At 35.3% G+C, this 17,623-nt stretch overlaps 1 protein-coding gene across 2 annotated transcripts; it reads right to left on the minus strand.

Moving 5' to 3' along the window:
- Positions 1–731: 731 nt before the first annotated feature.
- LOC108724705 (putative inorganic phosphate cotransporter) lies at positions 732–17,570 on the minus strand. Of its 2 annotated transcripts, none has more exons than XM_018451266.1 (4): positions 17,170–17,570; positions 3,679–3,902; positions 2,373–3,264; positions 732–1,952 (listed from the first exon to the last, which is right to left on the minus strand). In XM_018451266.1, exons 1-4 carry the CDS (start codon positions 17,192–17,194, stop codon positions 1,621–1,623), a joined length of 1,473 nt encoding a protein of 490 aa, XP_018306768.1. In that variant the 5' UTR covers positions 17,195–17,570; the 3' UTR covers positions 732–1,620. The 2 variants fall into 2 exon arrangements, with proteins under 2 accessions (XP_018306768.1, XP_018306769.1); XM_018451267.1 differs by lacking the exon at positions 17,170–17,570 and adding an exon at positions 4,534–4,576.
- Positions 17,571–17,623: the final 53 nt, after the last annotated feature.

A 17,623-nucleotide genomic window follows, 5' to 3' on the forward strand; every position in this document is an offset into this window, starting at 1 on the left:
AAACTTAATTAGCGATTTATTTAAGCCGCGTCGCGTATTTGTCAATACTTTTACAAGATACATTTACTCGTTAACCTTCCAAATATGCATGGTAAGAAGTGAGCACGAAAGTAACTGCAAAAAATGAAATTTTTCGCGATATATATCAGTGATGTGCGCATTTTGCGAATGACGTTAAGCGACAAAAACCTCAAACGGTCATTGGTGAGCACGTCAATTATTCCTCAATTTGCATACCGTTTTTGCGTCATTCTTCGATAAAGTACACTTTTGATTTTAGCGAGAGACGGATGCAATTGCGAAGATTTGCATGCTTTCGTAATTAGCTCATTTTTAAATTATAGCATTTAAAATAGCAATATTACGCGTCAAATGGAATTTTAACACATTTAATTAGGGCATAAAATCGTAGATTTTCATGGATGCCCTGGGATCTTTTCTCGAAAAATATCACATAATACAAAAATACTGTAGTATACATATAGTGTATATACACTGTTAAAGTTACCATGTTAAATTATGACTCAATTTGAGGCAAGAAAATGTACTAAATTTGACTCAAAAATTTAGTTTATTATCTATTAAGTATACACATTAATATGGCTGTTGTTTACTTTGAAATTAACTACAGAAATGGATTAATATTTTGGAAGTTACAGATGGAAGTTAAAAATAACAAAATGTTATTTCTTTAACTCAAAGGATCGAATCGCTCTTTTGAGCAATAGTAACTTAATCCTTATTTAACTGTGTATTATACATTTAATAGATTTTCCAAACATTTTTGTATATTTTTTTAGAATAAAGCTGCTGGCCGAAACCGTTGCTTATTTATTTATTCGATGAAGCGAAATATTTTACATCGCATTTTACATGATCGTAGTGTATTTTTAAAGGGCATATCATGTACACTGCATATCTGTCGTACACATTTGTCATACACAGCGCATATACCGATAGAAAGTTGACAGGTTGATATGCACGCCTTAAAGTATCTCATTTGTATTCTGAGCCATTAGATGATAGCCGCACAGTCTAAATATGACTGAATAACTCGCCAATATAATCGCTCTTTCGTAATAAAATTCACCGAATCGAATTCTCTGAGATTGTCCGGAAAGAACCCGATTCGACTAATAGAAATAGAGATACGCACAGTGTTTTATTCAATTAAATTATATTTATACTGTACATTTACTTAAACCCTACGTAATATGTACAATCGCTGTTGATCTATCGGCTTTAATTTACAATTTCCCCTTTCACGACGAAAAGGCTCGCTTGCGTAAACGTCGCCGGTACATTCAGCGTTCGCGATACGGGTTGACGTGAACTCGAGATGCATTCCGGCACCACGCGATTTAAAGCCACGCGTAAATTATTATTCAAGGATTACGAGCGAGAGGTGTTAACGCGCATCTTTCTCGGGGATCTTTCCCTCACGCGGATGTGAGATCTTTGTTGAAAGTTGTGGCGAAACGACGCGGCGGACCTTAAGAGTGCGTCGAGAAAGGACGATGTCCCGTGATGATCACGAGATTATTAACAAGTCCGGTTGCTTCTCGTATATTAAAATCACTCTATGAGGCACCGCGAGGAAAAGCGTCGGAAATGAGGTTTTCATGCTTTTTCTGCCAATTTCGCCTTTTTGTCCTTCTTCTTGCGCGACCTTTCCTCCCGATCTCGTATGACGAAATCAGGATCGTTCCAGTACTGAACCTCGCCGCTGGCATACGCGATGAAGATCGCGTTCGTTAGGATGAAGACAGCCAGGACGATCCAGAAGACGTTTCGCCATTGGGTCATCGTTTGTTCGGACGCCAACTCTCCGACGATGTACGGTGTAATGATCCCAGTGAGGGCGCCCATTCCATTCACCAACGCCATCAGAGTGCCGGAGTAATTGGGAGACAGGTCTAACCCGTTGACTTTCATTCCGGGGTAGAAGGTACCTTCAGACAAGAAGAAATATGCACTGTTAAATTCATAATGTTAAATTATACCCAATTTGAGTTATTTTTAATCATTTCTCAGGTTAATTGTCACTGTTTCTGTACAATAAAATGATAGAGTTAAACAATTTAACTCAAGAAGTATATTGAATTTAACTTAAATTTAGTTTATTTGCTAAGTGCATACGTTAATACAGATGTTAATTACGTTGGAACTATCCGCAGAAATGGATCGATTTACATTTTTATACTCATGGAGGTTAAAAATGACAAAATATTATTTAACTCAAGGAGTGGGTTATCATTGCTCTTTTGATATTTAACAATGTATTTGAAAAAGCAATGGAATCCTTCGATTCATGCATTCGCGTTCACCTTGCAGTAATATTATCCGAGGAATAGAAATCTGCGTATACGTACCCATTAGAGCCATGCCAATGGTGAACATGGCTACCACCAGCGTTCGGTCGCACGAAGAGTAGGAGGCGGCGATAATAAAGATTCCCGGGCCTATGGAGGCGATCGTGGTGCCGAGTTTCCGCACGTTGGTGCGCGACATGATGCCCTTGATGATCATCCAGTCGGCTAGCCAGGACGATCCTATGCTACAGAACCACATGACGAGGTAGGGTAACGCAGAGACCAGGCCGTTGCTCTTGATGGAGTATTTAAGCACGCTACTCATGTACTTGGGCAGATCGGTAACCAAGGTGAAGAAACCCCAGTCATGGCCGATCTGGGCGGCGATCAGGGCCCAAAGGGGCCCCGAGCGCAACATGTGCCGCCAGGGCACGGGCGGCGGTTTCGTATGAGTGTGTTCGTTCATACGTTCGTGTAGAAACTTGACCTCGCGCTCGGAGATGAACGGGTGCTCGTACGGGTTGCTGTAGCAAATTAGCACGAACACAACAAACCACAGCACGCCAATGCTGCCGAACACGTAGAAGACCGCGGGCCACTCGTACTCGTGCAGGATCAGGCCAGACACCAGATTGGCGAACACTGTACCGAGCTGGGCGCCAGCGAATACCAACGAACCGATTATCGATCTCTCCTCCGGCGGCGTCCATTGCGCCAGCAAGGCATTCAACGCTGGGAAGGTCGTGCCTTCGCCGAGACCCATGAAAATCCGCAGCACGATCAGACCGACCGCATCGCCCCATTGGACCACTAACGGTGTCAACAAGGTGAATATCGCTGTTGAGAGAATGCCAAGACTGAGGGTGTATTTGCCGCCGAATTTCTCAGAAAGTATTCCGCCTGGTATGTGCGTGAGGATGTAGCCCCAGAAGAAGGAAGAGAGGATAAGGCCCTGAAAAAGATATGAAAATAAAGATACAAAAATAAATAAAGAAGAGTAAAACACAAGGACAAAAATAAAATAATAATAAGTAAATTTAGAGCAAGAATACACTCATACAGTACAGAACGTCCAGAGAAAAATCTACGTTTTTCTTTCTAAAGAACAAAATGTGCTGTGTGGGGATAGACAAAGTGTCTGTTGTATCTGTGTCGAGACTAATTGTTGTATATTTAATTGTTTGTATAGAAAACAATTAAAATTGTATCATATTTCATGTGAGTGATTATCTTTGAGCGAAAAAAGACACAAAAATCAGCCGACATTTCGTTTATCGTGATGCTCTTATCCTAAAAGTAAAGAGGTAAAACATGAAAGCACACTTTGATATCATTAATTTATGATTTCGTGTAAGATATCTTTTACCTGCGTACGTTCATCCCAATCATATTTCACTTTTGTCGAATTTACTGCAGTTCCATTTTCTTTCTCAGTAAGATCATATCGACAAGTATCGTCTGTATAATTATGTTCTATTGAAACCGCCATTTCCGTAATAGTGATCGAAAGGCAGACTCTCATCGTGTAGGCATTCAGGATCGCCAAAAACCCCATGAAAGCAAATATCCATCGTTGCGACAGTCGGCCGCCTGCAATTTTCATGAATTCTACATCATTGATATCTGTTTCTATCACTGTAGATTAACTTTCTTAGTTTAACTTACTTTTTATCTTTTTCTAGTTTTTCTAAGACTTAGAAAATTATAAAGAGGAAATTGAACCGAAATTAAAGTTAATATACTTTGATAGAAATAAACATAATTCTGTCATTCCGAAAATTTAACCGATTAATTTTATCATGTGATTAAGGCAAGCACTAATTACGTACAAAATTACGTTGCTCAATTTTAAACGTGCAGTTTTTGTTGCACAAGAATCTATAGAGATAATGAAAAATATCATATAACTGTTAAAAATTACTTAAAATTTTTTTAAATAAAAATTTCTACATCGTTTGTTCTTGTATTATTTACAAATATATAATTAGGAGATAATGCAGAGTTGTGTAAGAATGCATCCAGGTATCGTTTTAGCCTTGTTGTTCATCGAAAAAATAAAAATAAAACGAGACCTGGGCATCCAGATAACGATTCTAAATGCAACCCGCCAACACGTGTCGAGTAGATCTTAAGATATTATGAGTTAATCTATTCGCGCATACAGAAGTTATTACGCATTTTCCACGACAATTTACGCTTTAATGGACTTAGATCGCCTTACCGTGCATTTATCTTGACTTTGTTATCCGATAGTTATCGTTTATTTCTGTTATCACCGATATGTTTTTTCTTTGTAGAAATTTTTTTGTAGAAATAAATTGCTCGCTTAACGAAGTTTTTACAAAACGTTATTTTACCAAGGAACTAAAAGTTAAAATTTTTTTTTACGAAATTTTACTGTTTATTATTACGAATACAAAATAAAGTCATTTTGATTTTTTATTGACTTTTATGTACTTGAGTTTTTGCTATTCTACTAATCGTTCGTGACTCACACAAAAACGTTGCGATAATAACTCGCAAAAGGAGATTCCAAGAAATATACCTCGGCTTTAATAAAAAAGATATTGATTTTGTATCGTTTTTAAATGTGATATTGCTGATAAAAGCAATATATTTTCCGTATGTTGCGAAAGAAGCGTGATTTTTCTGATATCGATATTGCGAGGACGACAGGACTTCTTCACACACGACAGTCCGTTCAACCTTCGCGCGGTAGTTTCCTTCGATTTGGTGAATGAACCTTCGGCCACGCGTTTTCTATTCCGCGGCTGTCCGCCCGCGTGCGATCACGTACGCATGCACGCACACACGTGTCCCAACAATATAATGACATCTCGTTGTAGGAGGTATGTCCCGCGTTCTCGGTGAATGCTGCGACTCGATTGTGTTGCAATAGAAAGGAACGGAAGCGTTTTCCGATCAATGTTTCAGCCTTCCGTCTCTTCGATAATTTCACAAGGATTGCAATAAAGCGACGTCTCTTTTTCTGGATAGAATACGAAATCAAGATGATATCAAGTAGCAGACAATAAAAAAAGGATTATAAAGGATATTATTGATCGATATACTTTTTACGATTTCGTGGTGAATTCTTGACAATGATTTTTAAATTCTTTTTTAACTAAAAATTAACTTAAAAATTGTCAAAAATATATTGAATATCATCATGATTAATTTTTTTTAAATGATGACTATTTGATGTCATCTTGATCTTGTTATTTTGTGTTTGACTTTGGTTTTACCTGGATTATGTTTACAGTATCGGACTAAAGATTGAGAGTGAGATATGGATTCAAATTTAACCAATTAAAAGAAAGAAAACAAATATCAAATTAGTGAACTTTGCTTTAATTGGTCAGATTCAATCTCAATCTCAATTTCTATTCTGATACGAAAAAACCCGCGAGAGTCCCAAGCACAAAAACAAGTCACGATAACATCAAAATGACGTTAAAATAAATCGTTACCGATTGAAAAGTAACTTTTAGCAATCATTTTGACATCATTTTATCATGATGACGTGTTCTGCTTGGGAATTCCGATTTCGCGATCGAAACCTATCTTCCTCGATTGACCTTTGCCTATCATAGTGACGGCAGTTTGACAATCATCACTCGTCTAGCTGATCGTTATTTTTTCCTCGTACGCGACTTCGAACTTTCCTCGTTGGCGCCTTCGAAGGCACATCTTCCAGGATACACACACCTCGACGGCAAACGAGTAAAAATTCTACCTGGATCCCGTTAGCCATGTTATTTACGTAAAGAACAATCGACATGCTAGAACACGTTTTTTTTTTCGAGGTAAAAATGAGATCACAGTCTCAGCTACTTGTATTTCTAACAAATTGCGTACATCATTTGCAATGTACGTCTCAAGAAAAGATAGGCCATTATTATTGAAAACGTTAATGATAAGTTATTACCTATTAAGCTTTAAATCTTAAGCCATAAGAAATTGATCGATCATAGTTGATTATTCTTCTCATATTCAACTGTGACTAATCAGTTTCTTATGACTTAAGATACATAGGCCGGTATAGTCCGTTCTTATTTTAAGATTATCTTAAGTAACGTTTTAAGATGCTAAAAAAGCTCTCTGATTGTCTTATGATATCTTAAGACTGTACTTAAGACACTCTCAAATATAAGAATCGACGTCTCATATTTAAGCTCTTATATTTAAGTCCGTCTTAAATACTGTCTTAAGATATCGTAAAACAATCAGAGGCCGGTATTCATAGTCGATTCTTATTTCAAGATCCTATTAAGTAATGTTTTAAGATGCTAATGCGGCCCTTTGATTGGTTCATGACACCTCAAGGCTGAACTTAAGACGGTCTTAAATATAAGATCTGACTATGAATATCAGCCAGAGAGCTTTTTTAGCATCTTAAGACGTTACTTAAGACAGTCTTAAAATAAGAATGGACTATGAATACCGGCCTATGTCTTAAGCTATAAGAAACTGACTAGTCACAGTTGAATGTGAGAAGAATAATCGACTACGATCGATCAATTTCTTATATGGCTTAATTGCTCATAAGTCAATCACACACATATTATAATCTTAAGACATTACTTAAGACCGTCTCAAAATAAGAAGATCCACTATGAATACCTGCCTTAAAGCTTAATAATGACTTATTGTAGAAAGCTTCTGACATTTTGTTGAAGCTCCACTCGAAATCAATTAAAAACGAAGCTTCGTTATCTGTAAGTACATCTCTCTATGTGTTTTTCTCGGATATTCCCTTCGTTTATCTATTTCGCGCTTATCTCCATATTGCCATGCAATGTTTGATCAGTCGATCATATCTGCATATCCGTGCTTCCAATTATATTATTGTTGATAATCTTTTGCTGTAAGCGAAGTAATCCTTACGATAATAAATTTGTAATTTTGTGGTCGGAAACACTTTTATCGTATAAAAATAGCAAGACCGTCCAACGCGAAACTAAGCGAGAGGTAATGAGGGAAACTTGGAAAAGTTGTTCGCTTATAATTAATCATCAAATAAATAAAAATTCCAAGTATTCGCGATTGGTGCTATATTCTGTTCGTTATCTGATTAATTACTCCTACTGGCCGAGTCTTCTGAACTTTCCTCGTGGTAGAATCGCGAATACACGGGGAAAACCGCACGAGTGTCTCTCGCCTTGGGAAAAGCGGTCTGCGGAAATATACCACATACGTCTTGCAAAAATCTCATCGTCACAAAAAATCTTGACATGTGTGTCTTGCGAAAATCGTCAGACTGTCGACTTGATCGATAGTTATAGTTACGACGCGGAACGAGAGGGAGGTTTATTTTCGTGGAAGACGGTGACCCAGTAGCCTCTCACGATCGGGAACAGGAAAAATTCCTGAAGTCGGGGAGTTCGCCTTCACCCGTAGGCGGAAAAGAAAGGAAAAGGGAGAAAAAAGGAGAGGTGCGCTCGCGCACTCATTCGATTCGTAATCAGGCGATCATTGCGACACGTTCGAGATAGCGATTCTTTGTTTACTTCGCATTACGGAAAACACTGTTAAACGTGTTCGCCGATTATTGATATTAAACATAACTTATATAATAGGTTGTGTGCCGTGCACACAATACACGTTCTCGATTGACGCAATAGAGGCGCAAATCTGGCATATCGTTTTCTCAGATACGCGCGCACCTCGAATCGTAACACTTCCTCTTTTTTCCCCCCTTCTTTTCACCGATATCCCGTTGTTTCTTTTTCATTATTCCCGCCACGTTCACTCACGCATATGCGTGAAAGGGGAGAAACTCGATCGAGCGAGCCCGATAGACAGAGCACGCCCAAGCAGAACAAGTCACGATAACGTCAAAATGACAGGGTAGTGCTAAGTTAAAAAGATAAAAGTTAAGTTAAAAAGTTAATCAATTTTAACTTAATTTAGTTACATTTTAGACTCTTAACTTTTTAATTTAATTTAGTTACATTTTATCGGCAACTATTAATTTTTAATTCGATTTTTTTTAAGTCAATCCTCAGACATAATGCGAGGATAATAAGTATATAATTTAGTAATTATATATTGTATAATCGTTATTTGTGAACATAAATAATAACCAGATTCTTTAATAAATATGTTATGAGAAAGGAAAAGTACGAAAAATTATGTAAAATGGTCAAATTTTTTTTTTCTTTTTTTGGGGGGGGGGTTATTCGTTCAGATCAAATTTAATTTTTAACTTTTCAATTACTTTTTTTATTAACTTAACTTTTAATTCAATTAATTTCATTATGAGTTAACTTGTATTTTAATTAAGTTAAATTTTCAAGGCTGTTAACTTTAACTGAACTTAGTAAAAAAAAAAGTTAACTTATCCAACCCTACAAAATGACATTAAAATGAATCGGAAATGATTGAAAAATAACTTTTAATGATTATTTTGGAGTCATTTTGACATCATAATGACTTATTGTTCTGCTTGAGCGGTGGCCTTACCTGGACTATTATTAAACTTCCCAAAAGGAACACATAAAAGTCAACAAAAAATCAAAATGACTTTACTTTGATTCTTAATGTCAATAAACAGTCAAATTTTGTAACAAAAAATCATCAGTATGATACAAATTTAGACCGATGAGAATAAATCTGATTTAAAGAATCATCATTTTGACTTTCATGATATTAAAATAAAGTCATTTCTCTCGGTGTGTTCCTTGAGTTACTATTACAGGACTTACAAGATATGCACTCTTGATATCGATGACTTAACTACTATTGTATGTCGACAAGATTGATAGTCATTGATTTTACGCGTAATCATTGATTTAGTTGTCACTAACTTTAATTACCCGAGACAAATGAATGATCACAGGAAGATAAGCGACAGTTATTCTCGCAATACAACGACATCGTTCATAAATTTTCGAGAATTAGAGTGAATTCTTCATTTTTTCCCTTCCCTCTTGAGCGCTAAAGAATCGAAGCGCAGGTAAATCAGATCATTATCGAAATATCTGACATATCTGCGCGATATCTCCGTCGGAGTTGCTTCTCCGGTGTGAATTGGCGAAAAATAAACTTACGACATATACGCACAACAACGCTGATTTACGATACGTTGTCGTAAAGATTTTGTGGGATTTCAGAGATCGCACGAATCGCGCAAGACGCGCAAATCCGCGGGATTACCTACTACGTTTTAATGGGAGAAATGGCGAAACGCAACATCATCGGACTTACGAAATTATATTTTTATCATCCTGATAACTGCTATTTAAATCAGTCGCGATTACTCAGTCCTTGTGCGCTGCGATTCGGATTTCTAAATATACGTGGAGATGATTTTCATTTCGGAATTTCTTTTATTTTAATTCTTGAAATCTTCCTTTAAATCGAAAATGGATAGATTAAAATGGTAAATCCTAAATAGCAGATTTAAGAAATAAAATATTATTGAATTATGATGAAATTGTTTATTATATGATTTTGAAAGGAAAATTATTTAAAAAATAAATACAGTTAGACATGAAATATTATGTAAATATAAAAAAATTGGGAGTTTTATAGTATATTATTAAATAACGCTGTAATTAATGATTTATCATTAAAATTAGTTAAAACAAGACATAAAATAATTCATTAGTAAAATTATTCATTGGCAACAAGACATATACTGATAAAAACTACGTAGAAAGATTCAAAAAGTTTCCATGCACCTAATCAGTACAATTTCTTTATCAATAGTTATTTTTCACATTATTGAAAATTACTCGTTTATGCATTATTAATGTATAATAAACAATTTCTTTTCAAACAAATCCTAGTTGAATTGAATAGATTAACGTTTATATATCAAAGATATAACTTATTAAAAACATTGTACATATATACATGTATCATTAGACTTTAAAAATAAATACGACATATATTATATTATGTTATCAGTCTTCCTTACTATGACAGAATCATTAGTATTCAACGATAAATTATCGGCGTTATTAATTCGTAATGTCAAAAATATCTCACCGTTATATCGACAGGTAGTAAAACGGGTATATATAAAAAATTTTGTCAACTCTCCACGAACGTGTAACTCGCTTTTGTCGCATTAATCGTCGTGCGATATATTTGGCACAGCAAGATACTTGTAATTTCGAACTACTTTGTTTCCTCTACGCTTATCTTCTCTTTATTTATTAATCAAGCATCAATATGGAACTCCACGATAAAACGCGCTCCACAAAGATATGATGAGTGCATCGCGCGAATGCGAGTCAATTGTTCCGATTACTTAATTTATAGTATTTATACTGTAAGATAAGCCACGTAAACAATAGTCTAATTTCTGCCGAAGCACCTAATGCGACGTAGAACCGAATTTAAGTCGGCTTAAATGTGTTTGACTACACTTATTTCACTCCCTTTTCATAAAGTCTCTACTTCCAATGAAAATAACATTCTAAATTTAATCTGCATCACACGTAGTGGAATCAAATTGAAGATTTCGATGGAAACTAGACATTGTCGCGGTAGTTGAGAATTGAGCGTGCAAAATATTCTCAATAACTTTTCATATAAAGTTACGTTAAAAGGACATCCCAAATCGCACAATTTATTGGCACATTATTGGCCCAATATATTCCCAACGTTTAATTAATATATCGTCAATAAATTGTCACTAGAGATAGAGAGATGCCCTCCTCCGCGTGTCGTTTCCGCCAAAATTGTGATATAATTCTCTCGTGCGATCGTAGAGTCTCTCTTCTCGCGAAGAGTCGAGGCGAACGGACGAGAAGGTTGCTTCACGTGCATCTCGAACGGATCCGATGTATATCTACATATCAATATATCAAATAAAGAAATGGGCTAATGGGAATTAACATTATAAATTCTGCATGATTATGTCATATTAAAAAAATACTTTAATTAAAAATACTTAAATTAAAAAGATTAAAGATATAAAATAAACAATATAATCGAATACATTAAACTGGTTCTACATTAGTCGCAGGCTGATCGCAAGCTTGGTGCGACTTTTTTGTTGACTTTTTGTTACACGCTCGAACTTTATTCGCCACCGTGAAATCGAAGTCGCGAGTTTTCCGATGTGGACACATCGAACGGACGAGCGTAATCAGAAATAATGTTTTATGTACTTCATATCGCTGTCACGCAATCTCTCTTAATTTACAAAAGCGCCGGAACGCGGCGAGAGCGACCGAATTTCGCGGCGCATGATTCCCGTGTATTGCGTAAAGTTTATGCAAACGTGCTGCACACGCGAGAGATGACGTATATGTGCCCAAGTAAGCAAGATAAATGCATCTGCATCAGTTGACCCAACGATCGAGTCATATACCCGTATTCCTAGTTAGATTTTGTACTTAAGGCTTCCTTAAACTTATCTTTAGATGCTCATTAGCCAATGAAATAATTCGTAGAGTATCTGAAGATAAATTTAAGGAAGCCTTAAATATAAGGCCTGATTATGAATACGGGCAATAAATTCATAAGAAAAAAATCGCATCAACCTAATTATTTTCGAAAACTTCCCGGAAATCGCGCAAAAATAATACAGTAGATTCCGCGGTATCACTGTCTGTCAACTTAAGCAGGCTCATCGGATTATCATCCCGGAGATACGAAAGTAATATCAGTAATAAAATAATAACAATAGTTTGTGGTATCGTTGATTGCCGGCATTACATTGGAACAAATCTCATTTACCGGTCTCACGAGAGCATTTACCATATAACTTCGACAAACATCGCCCTTCGGAACTGATTTTAATGGAAACATATTAAATTTTTTAAATTTAATTCAAGGGTGCTTTAATAAGTAATTTAAAAACATTATACTCAGGGTTGGATAGTGCTAAGTTAAAAAGATAAAAGTTATGTTAAAAAGTTAATTAATTTTAACTTAACTTAGTTACATTTTAGACTCTTAACTTTTTAACTCAATTTAGTTACATTTTATTGGTAACTATTAATTTTTAATTTGATTTTTTTTTAGTCAATCCTCAGACACAATACGAGAGGATAATGAGTATATAATTTAATAATTTTATATTGTATAATCGTTATTTGTGAACAAATATAACCAGATTCTTTAATAAATATGCTGAAATATGAGAAGGAGAAAAGAAAATATGAAAAAGGAAAAATACGAAAAATTATGTAAAATGGTCAAATTTCATCATATTTCTTTTTTCTTTTTTTTTTTTTTGGTTGTTCGTTCGAACCAAATTTAACTTTTAACTTTTCAATTACTTTTTTATTAACTTAAACTTTTAATTCAGTTAATTTCATTATGGATTAACTTGTATTTTAATTAAATTAAATTTTCAAGGCTGTTAACTTTAACTTAAACTTATTAAAAAAAAAAGTTAACTTACCCAATCCTGAATATACTTAAAAATTAAGAAATTTTCTTTATTTGACTATTTTTCTAACAAATACATTGTTGTACATATCTAGTTTCAAATAATGTCGATAGAATTAAATACATTTCAACGGATAGTGTCTTCAAATTTATTGTACGTTACAACCCAAGTAGCAAGCTGATTTTATTTATCATCATTTTGATATCAAATAACGTCATTTCACATCAAATGACGACAATTCAACTTGCTACCTGGAAATGTACACGTCTGAATAAAATGTATATGTCTGAAAGAGTTAAAAACCGTGATTGATCGATAAGGGCTTCGAAAAAAACTGCAATCAATCGTGAGATGAGTGAGAATTGAGTTTATCGAACTTCATATCTTTTTTGTAGTCATTATTAAGTGGCAATTAGATCGATTCATTAGGACTCTCCGTAAAAATGCTCTTATCAAGTCGTTTATATTGTCTCTTTGCAGTAAATAAATGACTAATCGCGACGGTAAAACGCAGTAAAATGCAATAGCCCACGAATTTCTCCGTTTTTTTCCAGATTGTTTTTCCTATCAAAACCTTCGATTTGTGTGTGAAGCGTGAACGATGGTCTTACAATGGACAAGGCGCGGTCTTTCAGTATCAACAACTTTGTTGCCGTGAACTAAGCTGGAATTTTAATTCGGTGGGCAATGCAGCGTGCAAAAAGGCTGTCACTTTACTGTAATCGACGCCGTGTGAAAAATAGCTTTTTGTTTGACATTGCTTATGAAGAATGCCGATCGCTTGCCGCCGGGCGCTATCTTATCTATGCGATACGCGGAAAGTGCCCGAAGAGGCTAACAAAGACTTTACCGATAATGTTGTTCCCCCTCCCTCGCACTTTCTTACTACTGTAATTTATTAACTGTTTCGACATTGATTTGTCAAGATGATGATAACGAGACGTTCGTTTCCGTGGCTGTGCCGTGATGCCGAGGCGAAACGGACAGGCATACGAGCTCGCAATTTAATTACTGTAATCAGCCCCGTGATCCTTCGTTATTCTCGAACAAACGACTTGGTAATTAAACATCTGAAAATTAACGTGACAAGCAACTATAGTGCAAACGCGCAGTGCGGGAATTATCCAGTTTACGTCGTGTGTTAAAACCAAGAACCGCGAGCGCGAAACGTCGTCGATGTTTGGCAGATGCCCAAGGAACACACCAAGTCAAACCAAAGTTAAAATTTATTTTGACGTTATAAAAGTCAAAATGATGTAATTTTTTATTACAAAATTTGACTATTTATTTAATTTAATTTTTAAATAAAGTCATTTTGATTTTTGTTTATTTTTATGTGTGTTCCTTGGATGATCAATCGTATATTTTTTTTCCTTCGGGAAGTACAAAAGAGAGTGAAAAGTACGAATCTCCGCGAGAGTTTGCTGAAAATTGTTTGACATTTGATTTATTTACAGTTAAATTGTTGTGTTTTTTAGTGCGAAGTAAATTTAAGAAACACATATTTTGGATGTAATATTTATAACGGAAATAAAATAAAGTTTTATGGAAAATTATGTGCCATGCCATGACTCATTGTTCAGTGAAAAAGAACGGAAAGTGCGCAAAAAAGCACATGGTTTAAAAAACAATTACGATCCGCGTGAAACAACATTTAAGCATTTAGATAACATGTATTAAATATATAGTTAGAAATATCATAAATTAAATAATAATTAAAATATAGTATTTTCTAAGGATTGTTTAAATCATTTTCAAGAATATAAACTTACAAACTTTATTATAATATAACTTGTCATGTATGCAAAGTTTTTATATGACCGATTATTTCAAATATTATATTAAATTGAATCTTAAAATATAATTTTAAGATAGCAGGAATATCAGAAACTTTTTCCATGAAATCTATCTTTCATGAGCTATTTTTTGTTAATATCGCGTTGGAGTCTTCTTATTTACCTTTTAAAGAAAATCATAAAATTAAGTTTTACATTTAAAATCAAAACTTCATTAAGTGAGGTACTGAATGTTTCTTCGACTATTTCCTGCCATTTTTCAGATAGCCTCATCACGCCGTTCTCATTGAGTACATAATCACGTTACGCTTGACAAAAGCCATTTATTGAGAAAAAATGAGAAGACTTTTTTGTCCAACTTAATATATACAGCGACTCGCGAAAGATCTGTAATCGCACGTTTCGTCTCGTAACGAACGCATGATTCATGGGTGTCACATAAACAAGAATGGACATTCGTGTCTCGCATGCCTTCCATTTGTGAGGAATGTGAAAGAAAATGCGATCTCCGCAGAGGGATGTGATACAGTCGACGATTTCCGGAAGCCACTCGTTACGCGGTCACATTACAGTTACTGTCAAGGTTCGCGAGAGAAAGGTGAGAGAAGAGAAAAATCTCGGGCGCGACCGACAGTCGACAAATAGAGACAACGATTGGAACTTCCTGGATTTCTTTTCACCTTTCCCGATAGCTTTTTGTGCCGCCGATCCTTTGCCACGTTCCCATTTCAGCTAAAGGGAACGATTAATTATTGACGCGGATCGTAGCACCCCGCGTTCTGCCACGCGTGAATGTCAGGAAGTGATCTGGGCAAACGAATGGATCGCAATTAATGTCAAGGCATTTCTTGCGATCAGGCGAACGTGAAAGCCAACAGATCGCGACTGTGGATTTGACAAATTGGGATTTCTAACAATTGATGATCCTTTTGTGACGGTGTTGCGTTTTCGACGGATGATGACAGATTTTACAGTTCTCTCTCTCACTTTTCTTTACGTCTCTATAAAACTTATTAACCTTCAGTGAATTAGGTGAAGTGTAATATACCCCAACAAGATGTAAACTTCTATAATAACTTCTTAAAATGTATTTCGCGCAAGTTGCCATTTCGTGTAGCTGTAATGTGACGTTGCTAGTCATACTAAATTAATATTTATAGTAAAGTACAGCATGGGGTATGAACCCCATATATCGCCATGTTGATTTTTCATCTGGTTCAAAGAGGGTTAATTTTATACATTAAAATTATTATTATTTGCTTTTATTATAAAATAAAATAAAAATTATTATTTTTTTGTGTTATTGTTTTTATGAAATAAATGGGAAGGTACCAACAACTGTATTTGCAAATTACGACCATATTTTCGGGAAGATACAATTTTGAGCTAGTCATGCGCATAATTCTATTTATGGTATCTTAACATATTGACACTATATAATTCAATTATAATTCTGTCTCCATTTTTATATCAGCACGTTACTTTATAATTATAATTGTTTCTCATCAAAATTTATGAAATGTTCATTTTCCCTTCGAAAAATTGAATTAATGAATCGCTGGCGTCCATTTATAGATCGCCAACGACGAATTAATTTGTATTCGACAGACATAATTTGTATTACACACGGAAAGAACAATTTTGTTGAAGTATCTAAAAGTTTAGCTAGATACAGACCTGCAAATAATTTTGATTGGCTCATCAAAATAAATTATTTAGGAATTAGGATATCTAAACTGCTAAAATGTTAAAACTATTTGCTGTATTTGCTGTGTCATTAACGTTTTAGCGTTCTCTCTCTCTCTTTCTCTCTCTACATAAATTTTTAATGATCCAACAAAATTATTTTCAGATCTGTATCTAGTTAAATTTTTAAATATTTTAACATAATCATTCTTTCCATATGCACATCCTTAATAACAATTTATTGGCGATGCATTGATTAAACATTGAAGATATATTGAGCCAATATTGGGCCAACATTTATTATTAATTTGCTACTAGAGATCATGTATGAAATAGGACGCACTTCAATTGGATTTTTCATACCGCGGTTTTCAGATCATCGCGATAACTTCGTAGCTGTATTATCCACTCGAGAGATTACAAAATAACTTACGACATTCAATGATATTATCGACTTTTTCTGAATATTTTTCTCTGCCACATCGGCTTTGGTACTCGACAACTTCTGATATCGGTGAAACAAATCATTTGCGCGCGCAACCGCAAAGATCCGCTGTGATCGATGAAATAATCGTTAATTTGCAAATCGCTCAGAATCTGATGAATAAAAAAAGAGGATCGATCGAACATGCAACGTTTAATCAGAAGGTAAATACGCGGAGGGAAACGCGCACCGAAAAAAAAATCTTGCGTTTTGCATGTAATTGCTACCAAATGTTGAATGAAATAATTCCAATCAGATGTTCGATTATAATATAACTGAAAATAATTTTATTTTTCTATAAATCTTTAGTAAATATTATAAAAAAAAGTTGATTATAATTATTACGTTATGTTTGCTACTTGGCAAAATATATATTTACTAAATATTTAGAAAAATAAAATTATTCTTAGTTATATTAATCAAACATTTGATTGGAATTATTTCACTCAACATTTGGTAGCTGTATTACCGGGCTCGTTTTTTAGTGCATAAGGCGAAAGACTCGCGCGCGAGATTACGACGGGAGATCGTACTTACAGCACATTTTCAACAAGGAAATCATCCTTGGGAGATTAATTATCCTTGAGGAATACGACGAAATCTCTTCTAATCGCCAATTGTTGAAATCCCGGGGGGATGAAGCAACAGGGGCGGCTTTTTTTGCTTTTCTTGTCCCTTCCTACTCGAAAGTCGCCCTTTCGCTTTCAAGGGTCACAAAGAGCTCCGAAATACAAAGCTGTCACTTCTCCTTTTGCCTCGTCTCCAAATCGTACACACGTGTCGCGAGCAACTGAATCCGGCACCCTCGTAAGTTCGCTTTTATATCTGCATGTGCTCGTCGCACATTATCCAGGGTGGGGAACGTAAGAGAAACGCAAGGTACGAGCTGCGAGGAGGCGATAAGCCCGATCTCGGCCGTGAATCGACCGCGTGCACGACGTTTTTGAGGTATACTAGTAGGTGTACTGGTATTTCCCGAACTGTTTTTTCC

The sequence above is a fragment of the Mycetomoellerius zeteki genome, unplaced genomic scaffold (assembly GCF_001594055.1).
Source record: "Mycetomoellerius zeteki isolate Tzet28-1 unplaced genomic scaffold, Tzet1.0 scaffold31, whole genome shotgun sequence".
NCBI lineage: Eukaryota > Metazoa > Arthropoda > Insecta > Hymenoptera > Formicidae > Mycetomoellerius > Mycetomoellerius zeteki.